At 42.9% G+C, this 23,731-nt stretch overlaps 1 protein-coding gene and 1 long non-coding RNA gene across 6 annotated transcripts in view; both read left to right on the top strand.

The window, feature by feature from the left end:
- The window catches only part of MAPK6 (mitogen-activated protein kinase 6), a 33,517-nt gene extending 16,309 nt beyond the window's left edge, over nt 1–17,208 (top strand). The window contains exons 1-6 of one of the 4 annotated variants that reach the window (XM_082198472.1): nt 1,723–1,826; nt 9,524–10,686; nt 10,987–11,131; nt 12,469–12,633; nt 13,612–13,813; nt 14,839–17,208. In XM_082198472.1, the coding sequence (XP_082054598.1) occupies nt 10,132–10,686; nt 10,987–11,131; nt 12,469–12,633; nt 13,612–13,813; nt 14,839–15,931 (2,160 nt within the window). In that variant the 5' untranslated portion in view covers nt 1,723–1,826; nt 9,524–10,131 and the 3' untranslated portion in view covers nt 15,932–17,208. Of the gene's footprint in view, nt 1–1,722; nt 1,827–1,852; nt 1,995–3,155; nt 3,452–9,523; nt 10,687–10,986; nt 11,132–12,468; nt 12,634–13,611; nt 13,814–14,838 lie in introns of those variants that run through there. The other 3 variants (XM_082198470.1, XM_082198469.1, XM_082198471.1) reach the window with 3 other exon arrangements.
- Nucleotides 17,209–17,439: 231 nt separating this feature from the next.
- LOC309518586 overlaps nt 17,440–23,731 on the top strand; it is a 28,739-nt gene continuing 22,447 nt past the window's right edge. Inside the window, exon 1 of one of the 2 annotated variants that reach the window (XR_014213526.1) lies at nt 17,440–17,685. This is a non-coding gene — a long non-coding RNA (uncharacterized lncRNA). Of the gene's footprint in view, nt 17,722–23,731 lie in introns of both variants that reach the window. The other variant, XR_014213527.1, reaches the window with a different exon arrangement.

The following is a 23,731-nucleotide window of genomic DNA, read 5'->3' as shown; positions in this document are numbered from 1 at the left end:
CTTGAGTAACAATTCGAATCATATGGAAGTGCAAATAGTGAATACAATACAAGAAATAAAAGCAACAATAAAAGGACAATAAAAATCAGACAGCATCACGCATTACAATTGCTACAACAAACAGAAAAACCACTTAGTGGTCCAGCAAGACCATCAGCAATTTTCAAGTGGGAGGAGGGGGCTTTGGGAGAGGACCACTGAAATAGGATATTCAAGTGAAAAAGAGGGCAGAACTGCTTTAATGCATTGCGCACGATGCCTACTGATAGGCTTTCTTGTACGCAACTATTAAAGTGCAGAGTCCTTGCCCCCCCCACCCCTTTTTCATTCATTCACCATAATCCTGGTCTTGTGCAGTGCCTTTTTGCTAGGAAAAAAAGGTGCCGATAATCACCAGGTTCATGGAAATCTGCATGGGGAGGGTAGTTGCCCCCCCCCCAATCAAGTAAAAAAATAAAAAAAAATTTAACTGACAAATTACCTCACAGAGAACTCGGTCCTGCCCCCCTAAAATAAATACTGGCTATGCCCATGGTGATCCGCCACTCTTTTCACAGGTGTATCGCAGGACCTCCCGAAATGTCCACTGTCTGATGAGCCAGCAAGCCAGCTGCCTGCCCATCCCGTCCCCTCAAAGCTCTGATCTTGTGTCATAGCTCCTCAAAACGTAATGTTCACACTTTCCCACTATGAAGAATGGTCAAGTCATTAATCTACCTCCCTGGCCAACAACTCATTTTAGCAGGTTCCTTTTTGAACTGAGCAAAGCTGAAGGACCAACAAAGGATGGCTGCATCTGGCCTAGATGGTCACATCCCATTCCCCTATCACGGAGCTATCCAATGACTCACTGAAGGCAGAATGCTAAGACTCCTCTGGCTTCAACAGGTGAAGCAATTCTCCATCATGCTTGGGAGCACTTCACCTGTTACTTTTCAGTCTGTCATGCATGAGTCCTGCTAGGAAAAAATAGAGGTACAATTCCCAGAGTCCCCCTGGGAAGTGGGGTTGCTTGTTAAACCACTTTGGGAATTGTAGCTCTGTGAGGGGAATGGGGTCTCCTAATAACTCTCAGCACCCTTAACAAAACTAGTTCCCAGGATTATTTAGGGAAAACTATGACGCGGGTGGGGCTAAAGGGACGCGGGTGGCGCTGTGGTCTAAACCACAGAGCCTAGGGCTTGCTGATCAGAAGGTTGGCGGTTTGAATCCCCACGACAGGGTGAGCTCTTGTCGCTCGGTCCCTGCTCCTGCCAACCTAGCAGTTTGAAAGCACATCAAAGTGCAAGCAGATAAATAGGTACCGCTCTGGTGGGAAGGTAAATGATGTTTTCATGCGCTGCTCTGGTTCGCCAGAAGCGGCTTAGTCATGCTGGCCACATGACCTGTCTGCGGACAAATGCCGGCTCCTCGGCCTATAGAGCGAGATGAGCACCGCAACCCCAAAGCCGTCCCCAACTGGACCTAATGGTCAGGGGTACCTTTGCCTTTTTGATTGTTAAACCGGTACAGTAATACTTTACATATATGTTTTGGTTATGGCCATAGTTACTCCAGATTTAACCGCCTTTCATCAAGGTTATTGCTCATACCATTAACCAGATACCTTTTTATTGACCTCACAATCAGGGTGATAGAAAGATTGGAGTTTTAGCCTATTGATCTCCATACAGGTTGACTGCTGCATAATAAGATCACACCCTTGAACTCTGCATTATGATGCCATGTTATTGTGCCATACATAGTTCTCTCCATCAGCCTGGCTGGGACCAACTGCCATTTGACTCCTCCCTTCCCAGAACTGTCTTTGCCACTGGGGCCATTATGTAACAATTTACGCATTTATTTATTTACTGTACTTTACTTGTTTAACCTACTGTCTTTCTGCTGGTGCCCTTCAGGTGGTCTGTCATTCAAATAATGACATACAATCTAATATATGGGATTCAAAAAGAAAAAGGGTCAGGAGGGAAGAGGATAATAAGCAAATTCAGGTACCATCTCTTCTTCTTCTTACTTATTTTCCTCTTCCCATCTCTTTTATTCTAGGTCTAACAGATTTTCCACCATTATGGCAGATCATTCATTCTGCTCTTGGCACAGTGTTTTGGGGTATTTGAAGGGGGCAATACTAAATAGCCTCCTCCTAACTTCTAATAAGATGTGTCTACAGCATGCATTGAAAGAGGAGTGAAAAACAAACTTGTTTTCAAGGAGTAAATTTATCTGTGTTGATTCATGTAATGGCATACTGTACTGGTTTTAAAGTCAAGCTTCAATGAGGTTTGAGTGCCAGATGGAGATTGCTGTAAATGGTTTTAAACTCCATAAAATCCCTAGACTTGGTTCAAGTCTCCTTCAGATTAAATAATCCAGACTATAAGGGGTTTGAAGCTTTGTGAAATAGTCCCAATTTATGTATAGCACCATCTATCTCTGTACTCTGTCTCTGCACAGAGAACAAGTCCCTGCCCCTAGCGGCTTACAAATAAAAACTGATACAGGTTAGGGAACAGAGGAAGGAGATGAAAATGAAGGCTGTAGTTAAAATTGTAGGATTTTTTTTTCAATTTTTCATGTATTTAGGCTTAAACTCCCTAAGAAAGGAGGCCTCATTAGCAAATACAGTTGGTTCTTACTTCTGAGACTGGACTGCAGATAAAAGTGGGCCTGGAGATGAAGGATCCTTCAGAGAAGGCGGATGTTTCCTAATCTGTCCAGACATGATTTAGGCCAGGCATAGGCAAACTCAGCCCTTCAGATATTTTTGGGACTACAACTCCCACCATCCCTAGCTAACAGGACCGGTGGTCAGGGATGATGGGAGTTGTAGTCCCAAAACATCTGGAGGGCCAAGTTTGCCTATGCCTGATTTCTGCACTTAATTCCGTTTTAGGGTCACTATGCTCCGTGTGAGCTCCCCTCATCCACATCCAGAATAGAGAAATGCATCCTTTTTTCCAATTTCTTTTCTTCTCGCGCTTCATTATCATGCGGCCTTTTAACATATCACCACCCTTCTGTCGGCCGTCGTCGTCATGTTATTTTTTATTATTATGTATGACAGTCATGCCATGACCCGGCTGTCGTCGTCCGCTTCTGCTCTTTTGTGCCGCGAGCGGTCGGCGCGAGCCTCGCAGGCGCAGATTCCCCTCAGCGGGGACAAGGCCGCGCGCCGCCGCCGCCGCCTTGACCTCAACCGCCACGTTTCCCCGTCCTGGCGAGGCGGAGCCGCCTCAGCTCGGGCCCGCCCGCCGCTCCACCCGAAGGCGGAGCTTCTCCGCTTCGCCCGCCCGCCGCTTTCTCTTGTCCTCGTTAGCCGGGTTACATGGCAAGGAGCCGCGGCGGGAGCAGGGCTTCTGTCGCTGGCGCCGAGACCCTTCCGCCAAGGCCCGGCGGCGGAGCAGCTCCGAGGCTTCTCTCTCCTTTCTCCATGAGCCTGGGCAGCGCCGTGAGTTGCGGGGAAGCGGCGGGTCCGGCGTGGGAGGCGGAGGGCCGAGAGCAGCGGCGAGGCTCGGGCCGCAGTGCCAGCGGTCTCGCTCCCGCCGCCACTGCACAAAGGCGCTTTGTTCTGGCGCCTCCCGCGCGCCCTGCCGGGGCCTCTGCCCGGCGGGGGAAGCCCGGCCAGGCCTTCCGCAGTGCGGCGGAGCCTCCCCGGCGGCCGGCGCTCCGTGCCCGAGGGGGACCGGAGGGCTGAGGAGTGGAGGGTGGGAAAGCGAGAAGGGAAACCCTGGGCCCTTCCCGCCTCTGAGAAGCGAGGTGGAGGAGGCGGCTTCGGGGAAAGGGCAAAAGCCCCGCCGTCTCCCGTTTCCTCGCCCCAAGCCCGGACAATGGAGGCCGGCGAGGGGAGACGTGCTTCGGGGGCGGCGGGCGGTCCCGCGTGGCGGCCATTCACGAGGCCTCTCGCAGCACCCCGATCCCAGGCACGCGTTGGTTTTTGTTACTCGCGGGGAAGCCCCACAGAGTTCGGCGGGACTTTTTCCCCCGTGAGGAGGCGGTGGGCGGGTGGCATTTAGCCAGGGGCCCCTTCGCACCCGTCTCCGAGTAGACCCCCGCAAAGGGGCCGCTCTCTTCTCCTTGGATCCGTGATCATAACCCTCCGGCGTGGGTTTAACGCGCGAACGGAGCTTACTTCCGTGTAAAAAAAAAAAAGCAAAAGCCGCATAGGGTTGCGTTGTGAAAGCTGGCGACCCTGGGCATGCTTTGCTTGGGAATGGGCGAGGCTTACTTCCGAGTAAACACGCAGAGAGCTGCCTGGCCGACCTTTTTTGTTTGTTTTTAAAGTGGACGGAAAAGGGGTTTTCTGATCACCACGAGGGCGGATCAGTGACGCGTTCGCGGATTTCTTCCTCTCTGGAGTGGGAAGGATGCGTTAGGCGGGTGTCGCCTGACGTGGAAGTCTCCGTTGCGAAACAAAATTTTCTGCCCAAAAGGGGCCTGCCCGCGTCTGCTCTTTCCCCCCTTCCCCCCATGTGGCCACCAGGCACTGCGGCACTTGCGGCTTCCCTCTCGCCCTTAGGACACTCTTCATTCATTTCCCGGCCTCCATTCTCCTGCTCTGCGCCTTTAAAAGCAACTGCTGCAGTGTTTCTTTTCATCCAGAGGAACTAGAGAACCCGACTGCCCCCTTTCCCTTTTATCTTATGGGCACTTGCCTCCTCTATTTAAAAACTGCCCCAGCAAAGCAGCAACTTGTGGTGTGAAAAGCAGTTGCGGTATAATAACGACAGAGGTCTTAAGGGGGGCCCTGCGGTTGAATGGAACTGTGGATTTTTTCAGAATCTTTTCTCTTTCTCTCATTCTCCCCCATCACCCCTTTGTGGCAACTGAAAGACATCTGAAGGTAGATTTTTCTGTGACAGTGGCATCCAAGACCTTGTTTAAAGTATCAGGCCCACCCAACTAGTAGAGGGTTTGATAATAGTTGTGTGTAACAGTGACATGGAGGAGGAAAATATCCATTGTGGCAAAGAGGCTGTGGCAGAAGGATTGTTAGGAGACAAAATAATTGCAGGCAAGTGAACTTTTTTTACCAGTGGTTTTCCAGGATTGCTACATGCAGGAGCTGTTCTGGTTCCCTGTCTCTTATTGGGAGGGCCCAGGATCACTTTGTGTGGTTCAGTCAGAAGGAGCCCTGTATATAGCTTTTCATCTAGAAAGCACATAGAGGCATGAGAGTAGGTCCTACTAAGCTCTATTGGAAGTCTCTTTTTGAAGAAAATTATATTCTCCTTTAATTTACAAGTAACTGCAGGATACTGTTATGCATTTTTACTCAGAAGTATGTCCCAGCAATGGAACTTAGAAGCACGCGCAAAGGATCGTAGGCTAAATGAAAGAAAATGAGCCCGCATTGGGCCATACCAGAGGGGCCCTTAATCTCAGATTAACTATTGAAACTTCATGGTGATAGTGCTGTAGGCAGTTTGGGGTGGCTAAAATCACTTGCCTTTAATCCAGGTTAATTACTTCATTATTTTCTAGCATAGAAAATGAAAAGGTAGTGGGTTATATAAACATTCAAGCAAGAAGTGGTAGTTTCTATTATGTGCTGCCATCTACTTTTTGTGAACCCCTCTTATTTGCTGGTTGGTGGGGGTCTTTCCCCTCAGCAGTTCATTCTTTTAAAAACAATAACTTTGGGAAGCAAATCAAGACAAGGATTAAACAGTATGCAATTTTTAAAGGAGTGGTTTATTTAATGATGTGAATTACTGATCCCTTGTTTCTGGTGAGAAAGTGCTATGTCTTCATATATTCATTTTGAGCATATGTAAGTTAACAATATCCTGGCTTTCGGAATGTGTGGAGACTTGGTGGGAGGTTTGAGGAAAAAGAGCTGCAGTTTCATGAGTTCTTATGATGACTCACTCCCTACAGTGTGCAACGTGGCTGAGATAAAAAAGAATCCACATAAGCACTTGTATAGTTACATATATGGACATTGGACTTCTATCCCCTTGTATAACAGCTTTCTTTTAACACTTGCAGATTCATACTTGTAATAAAAATAGGGGTTGCTATTATGACCTGATCATCAGTGAGTTGTGTAACTGTCATTACAAAATGCTAGCCTTACTAGGAGCTCTTATTGTGAAATTGACAAAAAAATAGGGTAATGCACAATGGTGATCAGTGGAATACAATATTCCTTGTAAAGGTAGGCTAGTATATTCTTTTTTAATGGGCATCTGTTTGAAAGAGTTATGTTGCCAACAGTATTGAGGTAGCAGTCTCCGTGCATGTGTTGCCACTAACAGAAAATCTATATTCAGAACCTAAATAACTGTACATTATTTTCTATGTAACTCGTAGTTCTCTGGTAAACCAGGAACACTGTTGTGGGGATGGTAGTTGGGTTCTGCATAATATTCCTATTATTCTAAAAAAGCCCAGCTAAGTAATTTTTGCTCCTTGAATACAATAAGGTACGATTACAGTGACCCGGGGGAAAAGACTTACTTGCCTTTTCTTTCTGTTTCAATCATGACATCGTGTAAAATTATTTTTCCTTCAGTACTTGTTGCACTACAGATGTTTTGTTGAGGGCCAGATGTGGAATAGAAGATTCTAATTCAGCTTCTAATTCTTGGCTTGGTGGTAAAACTTTCTGGGTGGCCTTTAAGCAAGTTCGTTTTTTCAGCCTATTGTGCCTCTAAAGGTTATTGTAGGTGTAAATGAGGTGAAAATGGTAAAGCCCTACAGAAATGATTAATACTCTTACTTCCTGTAGAGTACTCTCCCCTCCCCTGTCATTTCAAGGAAGGCAGCTGTGACTGATCCTAAAACTTAGGGCTGATATTGATGTGTCATAAGAAGCTCTTGGCAATTTTGAATATTTGCATGTGGAAGATCCAGAAAGCTACTTTGAATATTTCATTATTATTATTATTATTGGTGCTAATAATATGAATGGGCAGAAAAGTGTGCTTAATGAGTTAATTTTAATAGCATCCTTTTCTGTTTGAAGCATGCAACTGTGACTCAGAAGTGCCATTTTGATTTTCTGCCCTGTGGTCTTCTGACAAAGCACCATTCTGTATTTAATAGTTTAAATTTCAGCCACGACTTGAAAGATGACGAGCTCTAATATTGTAGCCATAATTGCTAACTGCTATGGGAAGCTGGGTGAAAAGCTGCAGAAAAGCTGAGAGCTGTTAGCCTTAAGTTGTCACAAGCCTAAACCAAATGAATCATGGGTAGTTCTACAGAACTACAAGCCAATATCTTGCTGGGCTCCTTTGGTTTTTCTGTTGGATTAACTGCTTAGCAATTGAAACAGGAATCAAGTTGTTTGTAAGCTAAGGACATGTTTCATCTTTATTATGAAAAAATTGTAGCAAATACTATCTTTCCTTCCAACACTGAGTGATCAGTTTTGCTCTCGGTGATAGTTTGAACAAATTCTCGTGCTAGAAGCTACAAACTGTTGAGAGACGGTTTCTCTTCTGTTGCCAAAAACAGTTTCAGCATTTCACTCTTGAGATAATTAAACATTTCTTTAAGTCTGCTATCCTCAGATGTATTTCTTCAAAGTGCAGTCATACCTCGGGTTAAATATGCTTCAGGTTGAGCGTTTTCAAGTTATGCTGCGCGGCGACAAGGAAGTAATGGAACACGTTACTTCCGGGTTTCGCCGCATGCGCAGACACTCAAAATGATGTCACATGCATACGCGGAAGCGGCGAATCGCAACCCGCGCACATGCAGACGTGCAGTCGCGGGTTGTGTTCTATTCAGGATGCGAATGGGGCTCCGGAACGGATCCCGTTCGCATCCAGAGGTACCACTGTAATTTTGTAGGCCTCAAATGGACGTCAGTGAGAGCATTTCAAAATATGTACTTTGAGGACTGTAGCTGGATGCAAAAACTCTGGACATAAAGAGAAATAGGCACCTACTTGATAATACTGAAACACAATTTAAAGATTTCCAAAATAATATCATTTCTATATGAAGTGATTTCACTGGACAATCATCAAACTAGGCTGTGAGAAGCTGTGTGTCTAACCTGAAAGGTTGATATACCTTAAAGTAGGGGCGGCCTTACTGCCCCCAAGAGGTTGCTGTGGCCCCTCAAATTTATGACAAAAAAAAAAGATGTTTAAAACTGGTACTTTTGGTGTCCCACTGTGATGTCACAATTCCAAAAAAAACACCTTTGTGGCCCCATATTTTTTTAAAAAAATGTTAACTTGGAAAAATATTTTTGGTTTTTTTACGGCTATCCCCATAGGTTCCCAGCTGTGATGCTGTGGTGTTAATTTTTGTGTGGCCTCCCCCCACCTCAACTTCCAAAATGTGACCATTTTTACACTTTGGCCATGCACACTTCAACATACACAGAGGGTTGACCATGGGTCATTCTGGTCCTCAGCTCAAGGACATTTAGTCACCCCTGGCTTAAAGGATGAACTTATTTGTGTAAGAGAATAGTGGGGGGAGGGGTTAATATTTCACTCAAGCATAACCCACTTAGTTTGAAATTTAGTAAAATAAATAAAAGTTCTTTCTAGCCACAGCAATATTTCCAAGTAATATGGCCTCTTCACATAACATAGCTTATAGTTACTGTACTTTATCTCAATGTTCATATTTCCTGCAAGCTTCTGCCACCATATAGCAGCACTATAAATATCATAAACAGTGTAAAATTTGCTCCATTCTAGGGTGAGATCACATAGATGTTTTAACCAAGATTCTATATTTTATGTTGGATACATCATAAAGCATATGGATACATAACTTAATGAATCAACAGCAAATTGAAGAATTTGAATTTTTTTGCTTCTTGTACCCCATGTTTAGTTTTTCAGATTTATTTCCAGACTTTATCTTCAAGTATGAAATGCTTCTCCATAGAGGCGCAAGTTTCCTTTTAAGTTTCCTTTAAGTACATGCACCACTTTGGTAGTTCAATAGCTTTTCTTAAACTTCCCTTTCAAAAACACACACCAGTGAGCTGAAGCCTCAACTCTAAGCTCCTACCAGATACAGTGGTACCTCCGTTTGTGGACGGGAGCCGTTCTGGAGCTCTGGTTGGATCCCGAGGTTTTCACAACCAGAGGTGCTTGTTCTGCGCATGCGCGCGGTGCAGTAGAGCGCTTCTGTGCATGCGCACATGACGAAACCCAGAAAAATACTTCCGGGTTTGTCGCGTGCGTATCCCGAGGGATACATAACGAAAGGTGCGCATAAGTAGAGATACCACTGTAGTTGAATATCAGCTTGCTTGTAAAGAAGAAATTTGAGAACTTTACCAACTAAGAGCCTCTCTTTACTGTGTGTGGGGTGGAGAATTCTTGATGAACCAGAAGCAACATGTTCATAAGGAGATGAGCCTTGGTTCTGGTTTCTCCAGTAGATCAAAAGATTTGTAATGCCTAGTTCTGCCCCTGTATTTTACATTCTGGTGCACAGCAAGCAATTATGAAAGAGTGCACTGTTAAACACTCTTTGTTTGAAAAGTATGTATGGTTTGGGAGTGCTGATATATGGCTTTTCTTTTTCTTTTTTTCTTCAGGTTTTCACAGAACAAGATGGATGGTAGCTTTGATTGTGATTGTGGTGAGCTGGAGCCACCTGATCATTAACTAACAGCCTCTTTTGTAAGCTGCCTCTTCCTTGACAAACTAAACAAAAGAAAAGAAGAAAGGAAGAGGAGAGAAAAGTGCTTATTTAACACCATAGAATGAAGCTGCTCAGGACCAGTCCAACACTGAATGTATCTGCACTGTGAGGAGGATGTTAATAGAAGCCTATTACGTGCATATTTATTCACATTTTCGTTAAATGCAGTTTAGCACAGTAGAGTGGAGTCTATAGTATGTCACTTCATTCCGTTTGATTTCCTTGTATTTCCTTTTAATGTCTGCGGATATGCTGCACCTTCCTTGAACTATGAATGCTGCAACCTCTCTATCTTTGCTCAAGTTCTAATTATAACGGGGATACAACGGGCCTGACTGGCAATGCAATGAGAGTGTCAGAAAACTATCGTGCATTCAACCTGAAGTTTTTCTTCTCTTTTTCTGCAAGACCCTTCATATACCAGTGGAAGCATCTGTACATGTTTGCAGAAACTTAGTAGTTTTAAAAGGAAAAAAAACAACACAAAAGAATTTCAACATAATGGCAGAGAAGTTTGAAAGCCTAATGAACATTCATGGTTTCGATGTAGGTTCTCGGTATATGGACTTGAAACCTTTGGGCTGTGGTGGCAATGGCTTAGTTTTTTCTGCTGTCGATAATGACTGTGACAAACGAGTGGCTGTCAAGAAAATTGTCCTGACAGATCCTCAGAGCGTTAAACATGCTCTGCGTGAGATCAAAATTATTAGAAGACTTGACCATGATAACATTGTCAAGGTGTTTGAAATCCTTGGTCCCAACGGAAGTCAACTGACAGATGATGTAGGCTCTCTTACAGAACTGAACTGTGTTTACATTGTTCAAGAATACATGGAGACAGATCTGGCTAACCTGCTAGAGCAGGGGCCATTACTGGAAGAACATGCCAGACTCTTCATGTACCAGCTGCTACGTGGGCTCAAATATATTCACTCTGCAAACGTTCTGCACAGAGATCTCAAGCCAGCTAACCTGTTCATTAATACTGAAGATTTGGTGCTGAAAATTGGTGACTTTGGCCTTGCACGGATCATGGATCCTCATTATTCTCACAAGGTACGTAAAGATGGGCAATACAATACAGGCATAAAATAAGAAACAAAAGATCCATCAGAATAAAACCAAAGTAAAAGCCAGCAACACTTTGGTGGTGCCAAAGATCTACAAATTTCCTACAAAGGAGCTGCTTGGAGATGTTTACAAAGGGCTTTCAAACCTCTCCATGCTGCTCTTTGACCTTCCAGAGTTGAGAGGTGAAAATGAAATCACCCCAAATATGTTGCCCTGAGCTCCTTGGAGGAAGGGCAGGCTACAAATGTGATAAATCAAATGCAAGTAAAATTTCTCTTTCTGTAGGGCCATCTTTCCGAAGGATTGGTTACTAAATGGTACAGATCACCTCGCCTCTTGCTATCGCCCAACAACTATACTAAAGCCATTGATATGTGGTCTGCAGGTTGCATCTTTGCTGAAATGCTCACAGGAAAAACTCTCTTTGCAGGTTGGTGGAGAAGGATGGGTGCAAACCTGTCATCTTAAGTATAAGACCTCTGTGCGTTATATTGATGTAGCTAGTAAAACTTCAGTTTGGAAAACCAAAGAGCTTATTGGAATGAAAGTGGCCAATGCTTTTAATCCATTCATGAATGTTCGTGCCTAGAGGTGTGACATATTAACAGCTGTTTTGAAATCCATAGCAATTTCGTCTTGGAACATTTTAATAGCAAATAATTATATATCAAGATGACCAATAGGTTAGTTGGTACCTGTTTGATACTACAGATTGAGAAATGTACAGAAAATGATGCAGATCTTTTTCATGATTTCATGTATTGTTTGAACTAATGACTGACAAGGAAATGTTGGAAAGGAATGGGGTGTTACAGGGTGGTGTTTCTGTTTGCTTTGGGGGCATTTTAATTTGGAAAATGATAACTCGCCACTAAGGTAGAGGAACCTGTTTTTAAGTCAAGAGTTAAACCTAATGGCCAACTAGAGTCTGTAACTAATTAATGGCAGGAAGAGGTAACTGTGATAGCTTTTTCTGGAGTTTGCATGGGAAACGTCTATTAACTCTTTCTAAGGGTAGTAAATGAGAGTCCTGTGAGTAGAGGCTGCAACAAAATGTTCCAGTTTGGGGTGTTGCTGTTCAGGATTCCAGGCATTCCACTGCTTCTTGCCCCCAAGTCAGTCAACTATAGTTCTGTGGCAACTGAGCATGTTCAGCCCCCAGTGGGCTGTTTCTGGGGATCTTGCCCACACACTTAAACCCCTCCCCCCAATGTTTGTTGTACTACTTCTATACTTGGTATTCTTCTATGCCTGTGATGTGTGTGGGTACTGCTACTTTGACTACCTAACTAACTACACTCTCCCCCTAAAGCCTGGATTTAGTACAGTGGTGCCTCGCAAGACGAAATTAATCCGTTCCGCGAGTCTCTTCGTCTAGCGTTTTTTTCGTCTTGCGAAGCAACCCTATTAGCGGATTAGCGCTATTAGCAGTTTAGCGGCTATTAAAGGCTTAGCGGATTAGCGGCTAAAAGGCTATTAGCGGTTTAGCGGCTTAGAAAAAAGGGGGGAAGCGGGGAAAAATCAGAACACTCGCAAGACGTTTTCGTCTTGCAAAGCAAGCCGATAGGGAAAATCGTCTTGCGAAGCAGCTCAAAAACGGAAAACGCTTTCGTCTAGCGGGTTTTCCGTCTTGCGAGGCATTCGTCTTGCGGGGCACCACTGTACATAGAGGGACCGATTATGGCAGTATAAGGAATTTCTTAGCTGTGTTGATGAATAAATGGGTGTCTGGAACATGGCTGATGTGCTTTTTGCCTTCACATTTAGGTGCCCATGAACTTGAACAGATGCAGCTGATTTTAGAATCAATTCCTGTTGTGCATGAGGAAGATCGTCAGGAACTTCTTAGCGTAATCCCAGTTTACATTAAAAATGATATGACTGAGCCACACAAACCTTTAACTCAGCTCCTCCCAGGCATTAGCCCTGAAGGTAATTTGGCTTCTTCTTTCCTCCCCCCCCCTTCTTTTTGTCATCAGAGAGCTGGTTTGGCAAGAGCGGCATCTACATCTCAGGCTGTTAGTGCATGCCATGAACACTGCCTTCCACACATGTTGGGGGCAAGACAATCTCCAGTGAATTGTGGATTGAATTGTTTTTGTGTGTGTTGTATTATACCAGTTCCTGAGTCCTCTTGGGAAAGGGTTGTGTTCTGTGGGAATATCATTTTTCCCCTTGAGCTGTCTGATTTGCTGAGTTAAACAGAAACTCAGTATTCCGTGGAGAATCAGACCAGGCAGTTCAAGGCTGAGAGCTTAGTCCCCTAGTGAATTGCGCTGGTTGGGAAAAAATGTATAATCATGGTGGGTAGTAGAAACCGTTGATGGCTGTTACTGCGGACACTATGTATTTTGTCCAAACAAGTCCACAAAAGTGTATAATCTTAGGAATCTTTTCTTGCGTTCCCTCATGGGGAAGTACTAGTGATTTGTGCCCTAAAAGAGACAAAAGAGCTGTCCTTCATAAAGTTTACCTATGTAGCTGCTAGGATGTAACTCTTTGTTCTCATACTGAACCAGGTGCAAGTAACTACAGTATTTACAAGCCTGGCATATTTACACCCACCCCACTTATTTCTGTTGTCTGTATCAGAGTCATTGCTGCTTGTAGAAGTGAGCTAAAAACACTACAGTGCTTTCTTTTTGCAATCGTACAAATCATATAGTCTTCTACAAGCAATGAAGTGGAGCCAATGAGGGAAAGGCAGAAAAAAATAAGAAAAAATCCTTGCTTCTGCATAGTACTGGCACTCTAATCATTTTTTCTGACTGCTAAATATTTGGTTCTAGTGCTCAGAAAATAGAAATAATTAAGACCTGTCCACACATAATGTAAGCATTGTTTTTGCATTTCATACTTTATCTTACTAGAGAATGATAAACAAACAGCTATTTATTTTGCCCTCTTTAGCACTGGACTTCCTGGAACAAATACTGACGTTTAGTCCCATGGATCGATTGACAGCAGAAGAAGCTTTGTCCCATCCTTATATGAGTATTTACTCCTTTCCAACTGATGAGCCCATTTCAAGCCATCCTTTCCACATTGAGGACGAGGTGGACGATATTCTGCTCATGGACGAAAGTCACAGCCACATCTATAATTGGGAAAGGTAAACAGCTTCAAAATCATTCTGTTTGCATGTTGCAACTGTGCCTGAAACACCAGCTGATTTCTTCTTTTAACAGTGATGGAATGCTGTGAGGTGGGAGAAGCATTTCCATGATGAGGAGGAAAGGGATCTTGGAGCATAAATTCTTCTCATTTTCCCCCCGCCCCCATAAATTAGATTAGAATTTTCTCCATTCTAATTATTATAATTAATTGCTACCATTTGCATGGTGTCCCAAGCCACCTACCCCATTAGCTTCAGCTGACCAGCTAAGGGGATAAAAGTCCATGTGCACTGGGTGTTCTGTAGCTCGTTCTGGAACGGAATGATGAGCAGCATCTTGTACCTTCCAATGCAAAATATGTATTGGGAAAATAATGTGACTTTCCAGAATAGTGGCATCTTTGTTAATGTACTTCCCCAAATACGTTGACTTCCATTTTATAACCAAGATGTGAACACCCCAATGAGGAGGAAACCTTGCTGTGAGCATTTAGTAAAATTAACATTGTAGTCACTGAAGCATCACAAATTCGTTATCATAAGAGTTTGCACATTATAACTCTGATTGATGACACCAGCCAGTATTTGGAAGCATTATCTAAATGTAATTTTGAAACAGTTCTCGAACTGTTGCTGTTTCAGGTTAAAGCTAAATGCAGCAGTTAAAAAAAACCACACCATTTTTTTTTGAGATGATTGTTGGGAGTCAAGGTTCCTCTTCTCCCTTCTGCTAAGAAATCTGCAACTGAAATAGGACACTGAAATGTTAACATTACCTTAAATGAAGATGCAGTCCTTTCGCAAATTGTATGCTAAGGAATGAGTTCTGCTGTCACTGAGAAAAGCTTCAAAATTAAAGCTCTTTGAAGAGTGTGGGAAGTTGCCAGTTGACTTGCCATACCATTGAGTCTAAAATGAGTGGCTATTCATAGTTTTCATTGCTGTTATCTGTCTTGACTCTTCTGCACTATGTAAGCAAGTGGATGCCTGTAATTTACTAACATAAGCCGTTAATATTACAGATATCATGACAGTCAATTTTCAGACCATGACTGGCCTAGTCATAACAATTTTGAAGCGGATGAAGTTCAGCGTGATCCAAAGGCTCTTTCTGATGGGACTGATGAGGAAGAAGTACAAGTAGACCCTCGCAAATACTTGGATGGCGATCGTGAAAAGTACCTAGAGGATCCAGCGTTTGATACCCACTTTTCCACTGAGCCTTGCTGGCAGTATCCAGATCATCATGAAAACAAGTACTGTGATCTGGAATGTAGCCACACTTGTAATTACAAAATGAGGTCCTCTTCATACCTAGATAATCTGGTCTGGAGAGAGAGTGAAGTGAACCATTACTATGAGCCCAAGCTTATCATAGATCTTTCCAACTGGAAGGAGCAGAGCAAAGAGAAGTCAGATAAAAAAGGCAAGTCAAAATGTGAAAGGAATGGATTGGTGAAAGCTCAGATAGCTCTTGAGGAAGCCTCGCAGCTTGCAGAAAAAGAGAAGGAGAAGAATCAAGGGTTTGATTTTGATTCGTTTATTGCGGGAACTATTCAGCTTAGCTTGCAGCACGAGTCAACTGATATTGACAAATTAAATGACTTGAATAGCTCAGTGTCCCACCTAGAGTCGAAAGGCATATCCAAGTCAGTAAGCAGAGAGAAGCAGGAGAAAGGAATGGCCAACTTGGCCCAATTGGAAGCTCTTTACCAAAATTCATGGGATGGGCAGCTCGTAAATGGTGGGGAGGAATGTTTCCTCATAGACCAGTTTTGTTGCGAAGTCAGAAAGGATGAGCAGATTGAGAAGGAGAATCCATACACCAGTTACCTGGACAGGTTTTTTAGCAAGAAGGAAGGTGCCGAGATGCTAGAAACTGAGCCAGTAGAAGATGGGAAGCTTGGGGAGAAAGAAAGAGAGGGGAGCTTTTTAAGCAATAGTGGGGAATTTCTCTTTAACAAGCACCTTGAAGCGATAGGTATTCCTCAGTTTCACAGCCCCGTTGGGTCACCACTTAAATCCATACAGGCCACGCTAACGCCGTCTGCTATGAAATCATCTCCTCAGATTCCCCACAAAACATACAGCAGCATTCTGAAACACCTAAACTAAATGGCAGACATTTCTTTTTGTATTCATGAAATGTGTGTTCTTTTTTATTGTAAGTAATTTTTTTACTTGAAATCAGATAATGTTAACTTTGGTATGAATTTCCTTAGTTTTCTGTTTACCATTGTTTTTACAATCCAGAATTACTTTATTTACATGACAATTCTTTTTTAAAAAACTGGCATGTCATTTGCACACAAAAGTAAAGAACAGAGCAAAACAATGCACATTGCAGGAGGAAACAAGAAGAAAATGCACTAAACCAAGTAGAAACACTCTTCAGTTTAAACAGTTCATACTTTGCAGAGGAAAAAATAAGAATCTTGCCTTGAAAATTACACAGTGAGACTATACATATTTGCATGAAAATATCTATTTTTCCCTGAAACATTTTCATTCATATGTATTTTAGAATTTTTCATACTGTACACATTTCTTAGACACATGATACCAGCAGCAACTGAAAAATAAATGCAGAATTTGGTACGCATGTGTTATCTACCTCAAGGTAACAGCAGTATGTGGCAAAACATTAACCACCCATAGTGCTTTTCATAATGCACATCTATTTAGCCAGCATTATTGTAGTAGGTGGTATGGAGAAATCATTCAATATTTATAAATATTCTGGTATGCCTTCTTTATAGTGGAAATGTTAATATGCAGCGTTTTATTTATTTTAGCAAATTATATTTTCTGTCATGATAGAAAGTAAAAAAAAATTGAACTTGCTTTACAGATAAAGTTCTTGTTAGCACTGTGGTTTATTGCCTACATAGCTGAAATAGAGATGAAATAACATCCCCTTATTCTGAGGTGATCCATATGAGTTTTTAAAGAGATTTCACTTCAAGTAAGGCACTCACTGTGTATAGGAATTTGCAATTTGGAGGTGCTTGATCTCTCTCTACAAAGAAATTAGGAATTGTTTTATTATAAAATGCTCCTAGAAGTCTTAATTGTGTTAATTTTTTAAGAACAATTTTTGTAATGTTAGTTGTGTGCATGGAAGCAATTAAGGTACAACATTACTGTAGGTTGAAAGTTCTATATGGCCAGACATTTTGTTTTTACTGTATGTTTTTATTGAATGATGCCCTTTGTCTCATCCCCAAAGCAAGCATGAGTATAATTAGGTTAAATGTAGCATGTAGCATCTCGGTCTTCTGACAGTTTGTTTTGCCTTCTGGGTTTTTGTTGTTTTTGTTTTTGGGAAACTATGTATCATTGGCACCCCTGTTTTAAAGAGAAACAAATAAAAACATGGCCAGCAAAAATTATTCTTTTGTCTTGACATGGGAGTGCTTCAGATAGCCTTGAGTAATTGCAAGACATGAGCATTAATCAGTTTCAAGCTTGTTCCCATGTCTAGGAAATGCCAATTGTAGCGGGGTAAGGAATTAAAATGGAAACATTTTCCCCTTGTGTGTACTGTTTTTCATACAAAGCATTTCAGGCAAAGCATGCCATTTCCAGCATTGTCTGAAGGAGGAGAACGGTCTGACCTTTCTAATCTTAAACCCAAAAAATGATGGTGTATTCAAAATTGGGATAGCTATGTAATGCATAGCCACCTGCATTGCAAAAGCAAAATAACTGGAGACTTGTTTCATACAAGTAAAAAGTTATCCATCTTGCCATTACTTCATCTTTTATATTCAACGTGCTTGTGAAGTTGCATGGATTTTGCTCCAAAGCATCGGTGCAGGGAGCAGGTGTCATCCTTTTACAGCTAAATTGAAACAGATTGATTGAAGGTACAGTGTTGTAAAACCTGTTAACAGTTCATTAAGGTATTTATGTAATGATTTTCCTTTCTAGTTTGTGTCTGATCAAGACGTTAGTAAAAGCAGACGATTTTTTATTTTTGGGGGGCTCATGCTAATACTGTATTTACTGATTCGTTCCAGTTAATGCTAAAGTGCTTGGCCCATGCCATGAGAATGCATGTGATATATTATTGGCTTTGGTGTGTGAAGTGTGCAGTTTCCTGGTCCTCGACATAAGTAGTAATCAGAAACCACTGGAGTCTGTTTCCCAGTTCTGCTTGGCATCTGACCAGAAGCTTACATTTTAATAATTCTGAGCATGAGAAGAATGTGTGAGAATATTCTTCAGCAAGGTTAGGAACAGTAGGCTTTTAGCCATTTCACATAGTTCCTCTTCTGGTCACTGAAGAGTTCATTTTTATGAAGCAAGGTTACTTGGACCTTTGTCATAATGCTGTTTGGGGAGACAGCATGCCACATCGAACACAAGATACGGTTTAAGTACCCTGGTAAGCCAAAATCCATCCCAAGGGCGTGGTCAGAAAACTACTGGTTTGGCTGACTTCCTGTGGCAAATGAGCTAAATACCCTGTGTATTGCACCCCTAGCAATAACTTCTTTTCAACATTATTCCCGCACCAGCATAGCATGCTCACTTTCTCCATTCTAACTTACTAAGACTTACATTTTGCTTGTAAAAGATGACTGATGTTTCCACCAGTCTCCCTTTCCGCTGATCAGAGGAAAAAGTGGTAACAGTCCTTTATACAAACCTTTAAAGCAACTTTAATGTTGCACCATTTCTGAAAGGTTGATTGTGTGTTTGCCAGATCTTCGCTCTGGTGTAATGATAACAGCCTTTGTATAAACCCCCCCGCTCCGCAAAGTAAAAGATAAAGTTGAGAATTATTTAGAGCAGGGCTACTCTTAGAACTTACGTAACAGAATGTATCCATTACAAAACAGATACTGACCTTTCTATCTCTTGGAGCTGTTGAGAGAAGGAACTTTAGAACAAAGTAACTAACATACTTAAATGTCCATGGAAACATAATCTTGATGCAATGAATGCCATGCAATCAGTATGGCTCCTACTAAGAAATCCTTATTTTTTTCTTTGTTTTAGAAACAAGACCAGTACAGTAATGGTAAAAGCCACCTACGGTGTGCCATGAAGTGTACGGTTTGCCCACAAACTTGCAGTTCTCACACATAATCCTCACACCCCTTTTCGGATCTTCTGACATCGAGACCTGAATGTGCACAATTTGGTAGCCCAAGAGTTAACAAGGGCATCAAACATAAACATAAATTTTCATGTAGCAAAACAGAATTGGGATATTAATTAAATAGAACCAGTAAGCAGCACACAACTGCTAATTTTCATAGAGTTAAAAACTAATTATATTCTAAAGAGCACACATTAAAACTAGGATGCATGCAATAAAAATTGGGACAAGAAGTTGGAGTGGATGTTTGTTAAATGGAGGAAAGCAGGAGATCTGGCTGGAGGGGATATCAGAAGGAAAACGCTGGTTTTTATGAAGCTGTAGGAAAGCTTTTGGCTAAGAATCAGAAAGAATTAGGTGGGAGGCTTGAGTGCAATGATCTGAGTGCCCCAGTTCTGGGTTTGTTTGTTTTTTCAGTGGATGGTTATAAGTAGTGGGGGGGGGGGAATCAAAGATATTGGGTAAGAAAGAGAGGGCAGCAGCCAAGGGAAAGAATTGATCCTCCCAAGATAGAGGGAGCTGATAACACTTGAAAGCAGAAGAGGAATTTAGGATGGGGGAGAGATGGGATAAAGATTGGCTGAGCCCTAAGGGGACTGGAATTAAGAATAAAGGACAAAGGGGCAAAAGGGACCAAGCAATAAATGATAAGGTGCCTGGGAATGTGGGGTGAGCTGTTTTCAGGGCTTCATTCAAAAAACAGGATGCAAATCCAGTAGACACATAAAACGCATTATAATAATTTTTTGAAAATTAAAAACAGCAACACGCTAATCTCTAAAGGCAGCTATCTTTTTTAAAAAATAAAAAAGCCTCTTCCAATATGAACTAGTCTGAAAAATGCCTGCCATGTGCTTGACAGCACCAAAGAATTGCTTCAACTGTGTTTTCCTTTGCACTTCACTAATTATAGTTTTGGTGTGACCAAAATCATACGAAAAGACTAACAGATTTATTATGACTCACGTGTTGATTTAAGCGAAGATTTACGCAGGATGTGCTTTTGCAAACTGGTATGGCAGCATTTTCGGAAATGATTTGGAAGCAGATGGGTTTGTTTGCTTAAGTTTTGCTGACGGTCTGTCGCTCTCATTCAGTGACGGTTTGAGTGGATTTCAGGGCGTCTTATTTATTGCCTCCTGATTTCCTCTCTGCTGTTTGCCAAAAGATCAAAATGAGGCAAAAGTCTTCTGTGGAATTTGCATTTTGGTCAACCACCCAAGGGAGAGAAGGAGGCTGAGTGGATGGAAGGGAATGAGCTGGCAGGCAGGCTCAAATCTAGGAGGAAATGTCTCCACTGTGTCAGCAAGGGGTTTTGGGGTCTTTATTATGTTTAAAACCCATCTTCTCTCCCCACATTAGCTCCCAAAGCACTTAATATGGGGCGAGGAACCTACTTTACCCAGAGGGCCCCATTCCCTTCTGAAATGCCAGTGGTGGGTGGAGTCAGAGGCAAAAGTGGGTGGAGCAATGTATGTAAATTTTACCTTTGTACAGTAGACTAGTTTCTGCACACTCTCTCACACACCCCTCTATCTCCCATCCAGGTAATTAAAAAGCACTATCAAGAGTTCAGGCAAAAAATACTCAAAGGGGGTGCAAATCATGGCTGGTGGAGAATGTGGCTTGGGAGGTTTGTGACCTGAGGGAAATTCCAAAGGCCCAAAAAGAGAAGCCTGGAGGAGCTTCATTAACTGAGAACCTCAAAATTTTGGATCCCTTCCAAGCCGGCTGTTCCAATCAAACATGCTATATTTGCTTGCCTCAGTTGCTTAATTTTTCTGTGTTAAACCACCTGTTTTGAATATCAGCTACCCAGTTTGAAGGCGCTAAAAATGTGGGGTTTGTGCTACAAAGCCCTACAGAAGTTTTAGCACTGGTTTGGAGGCGATCCACAACTTTGGGGCCCATACTTCCTGAAGCTACCTGGAGGGCTGTGTTGGGCCCCTAGACCTGAGGTCCCGCAACTCCTGATCTAATGGTTAAAGTCCACACAGACGTACACTATAATGAGTGATATGTTGATATGTGTGTGGTAAACCTGGGCATTTTGTGGTACAGCTGAGCTTCAAGGCTGAGTTTTGGTTTTTTACAAGGCTCACTTGTATGTTTGGACTGTATGTGTTACCCTGCCACTGAGTCACTGCAGTCAGCTCTTGCAGGGCTCAAATTAGGGCTGCTGGAGGAGAGGGATGCTGGCTCAAAGGACATTGGTTCCTGATAGCCTTGAGCTGCAGTGTAGGTGAGTTCATAATCTGCTCATCAGTCCTGAACTCTCTGGTTCACTTCCATTACTTGGCTAAGACCACAGGGAATCAGGAGATCATGCCGTGATGAAACCTGTTGCATGTGGAAGAGCATCCGATCTTGAAAAGCGAATGACGAGAGAGTAGCCTGAGGCTGCCTGCAGCGGAGAGCTGAAAGATAACAGCCTTGGGGGGCATTGGCCTATAACCGGTGTCTCAAGATTCAAAACAGGGTCAGGGACAACTGCAGGATAGAATTATACCAAGCGCACAACCAGCATTGTCTTTTAAGGAGGAGAGGCTGGCTGAGGCTGATGGGAGTTGCTATCCCACAACATCTTGTAAAGAAGCTGGTAAAATGCGGTCTTGACTATGCTACCACTCAGTGGATTTGTAACTGGCTGACTGACCGAACCCAAAGGGTGCTCATCAATGGTTCCTCTTCATCCTGGAGAAGGTGCCCTGGGGTTCTGTCTTGGGCCCGGTCTTATTCAACATCTTTATCAACGACTTGGATGATGGACTCAAGGGCATCCTGATCAAATTTGCAGATGACACCAAACTGGGAGGGGTGGCTAACACCCCAGAGGACAGGATCACACTTCAAAACGACCTTGACAGATTAGAGAACTGGGCAAAAATAAACAAGATGAATTTTAACAGGGAGAAATGTAAAGTATTGCACTTGGGCAAAAAAAATGAGAGGCTCAAATACAAGATGGGTGACACCTGGCTTGAGAGCAGTACATGTGAAAAGGATCTAGGAGTCTTGGTTGACCACAAACTTGACATGAGCCAACAGTGTGACGCGGCAGCTAAAAAAGCCAATGCAATTCTGGGCTGCATCAATAGGAGTATAGCATCTAGATCAAGGGAAGTAATAGTGCCACTGTATTCTGCTCTGGTCAGACCTCACCTGGAGTACTGTGTCCAGTTCTGGGCACCACAATTCAAGAAGGACACTGACAAACTGGTCAAAGGCCTGGAAACGATGCCTTATGAGGAACGGCTAAGGGAGCTGGGCATGTTTAGCCTGGAGAAGAGGAGGTTAAGGGGTGATATGATAGCCATGTTCAAAAATATAAAAGGGTGTCACATAGAGGAGGGAGAAAGGTTGTTTTCTGCTGCTCCAGAGAAGCGGACACGGAGCAATGGATCCAAACTACAAGAAAGAAGATTCCACCTAAACATTAGGAAGAACTTCCTGACAGTAAGAGCTGTTCGACAGTGGAATTTGCTGCCAGGGAGTGTGGTGGAGTCTCCTACTTTGGAGGTCTTTAAGCAGAGGCTTGACAACCATATGTCAGGAGTGCTCTGATGGTGTTTCCTGCTTGGCAGGGGGTTGGACTCGATGGCCCTTGTGGTCTCTTCCAACTCTATGGTTCTATGATTCTATCTGGAGGGCCACATGTTCCCCTCCCCACCCCTATTCTAATGTGAAACCTTGGGAGCTTCCCTGTCCCTATACGGCAAGAGTGAAATAGGTCACTGCCCTTCTAGAGGCTGACCTTTACCAGGAGTCTCAGGTGGCTGTTCCAAGTGTCACATCCACAGGCTGAGTCATCCTTAGAAGTTGCTAAATATATTTCCTTAGTCACAGCAAGCTTTCAGCATTTGCGGATCTGCTGGCTGAGCGAGCTCTCCTCCTGCCGCAGGTGAGTGGGAAAAGATGCTAGGTGTTGCAGACGAAAAATTAAAATAGTGTTTAGCAGGGGTAGAATAGCAGAGTTTAGAACACATCCCTTGGAACACATACACATCCATTAAAAGCACATTTGATGCACATGTAAAACACATGACTTCCCCCAAAGAATCCTGGGAAATCCTGGTTTCCTCCTCACTGAGTTACAATTCCCAGCATTCTTCACAAACTACAGTTCCCAGGATTCTCTGGGACAAGTTATATGCTTTAAATGTTTGTTGAATGTGCTTTAAATACGGGGCTTGAATCTGCTCTGTGACTCCCCCTGTGTCGCTTTGAGTATAACCCAGCACAGTGAAATATAATCTGAATAGCTCAGTTCTAAAGGCCTCAGGCCATTCATCAGGGACCAGATTGATTCATTGACACTTACATTGAGTACTCCATAGCAACTAGGGGGCTCAGGCCTAAGAATAACATAGTGAATAATAAGGCATTGATTTATCATTGCAGCTTAAATGTCACTTTTAGAAGACACAGGGCTGCACTTCTTAAAAAGAGAGAGATTTCCAATTTATTCATGTAGGCGTTTCTAATTTAAGCAACTTTCTCCAAAATATATCATTTCCAACTTTATGTTGCTGCTCTTTCTTTATCATGACCAGCCTATATAGGGGAAAGGGTGACACACCACAGATTTATTCACACACACACACACACACACACACACACAAACAAACACACAATATCCAGGGTGGGAGGAGAAGCTTTTACCTTACAGATGTTGTTAGACTCCAACTTTGGTTCCATGGTGGAAGAAAGGCAGGACAGAAATATAAGAAAATAAACAAACCTTCACCAGACCCAACTGGCAAGGCTAATGATCAGGGATGGTGGAAACAAGGGCCAGCCCTCCC

Source organism: Podarcis vaucheri, assembly GCF_965113315.1.
Source record: "Podarcis vaucheri genome assembly, chromosome: 14".
Lineage (NCBI taxonomy): Eukaryota > Metazoa > Chordata > Lepidosauria > Squamata > Lacertidae > Podarcis > Podarcis vaucheri.
Note: the sequence above shows the minus strand (reverse complement) of the source record. Positions and strands in the feature narration are given on the sequence as shown.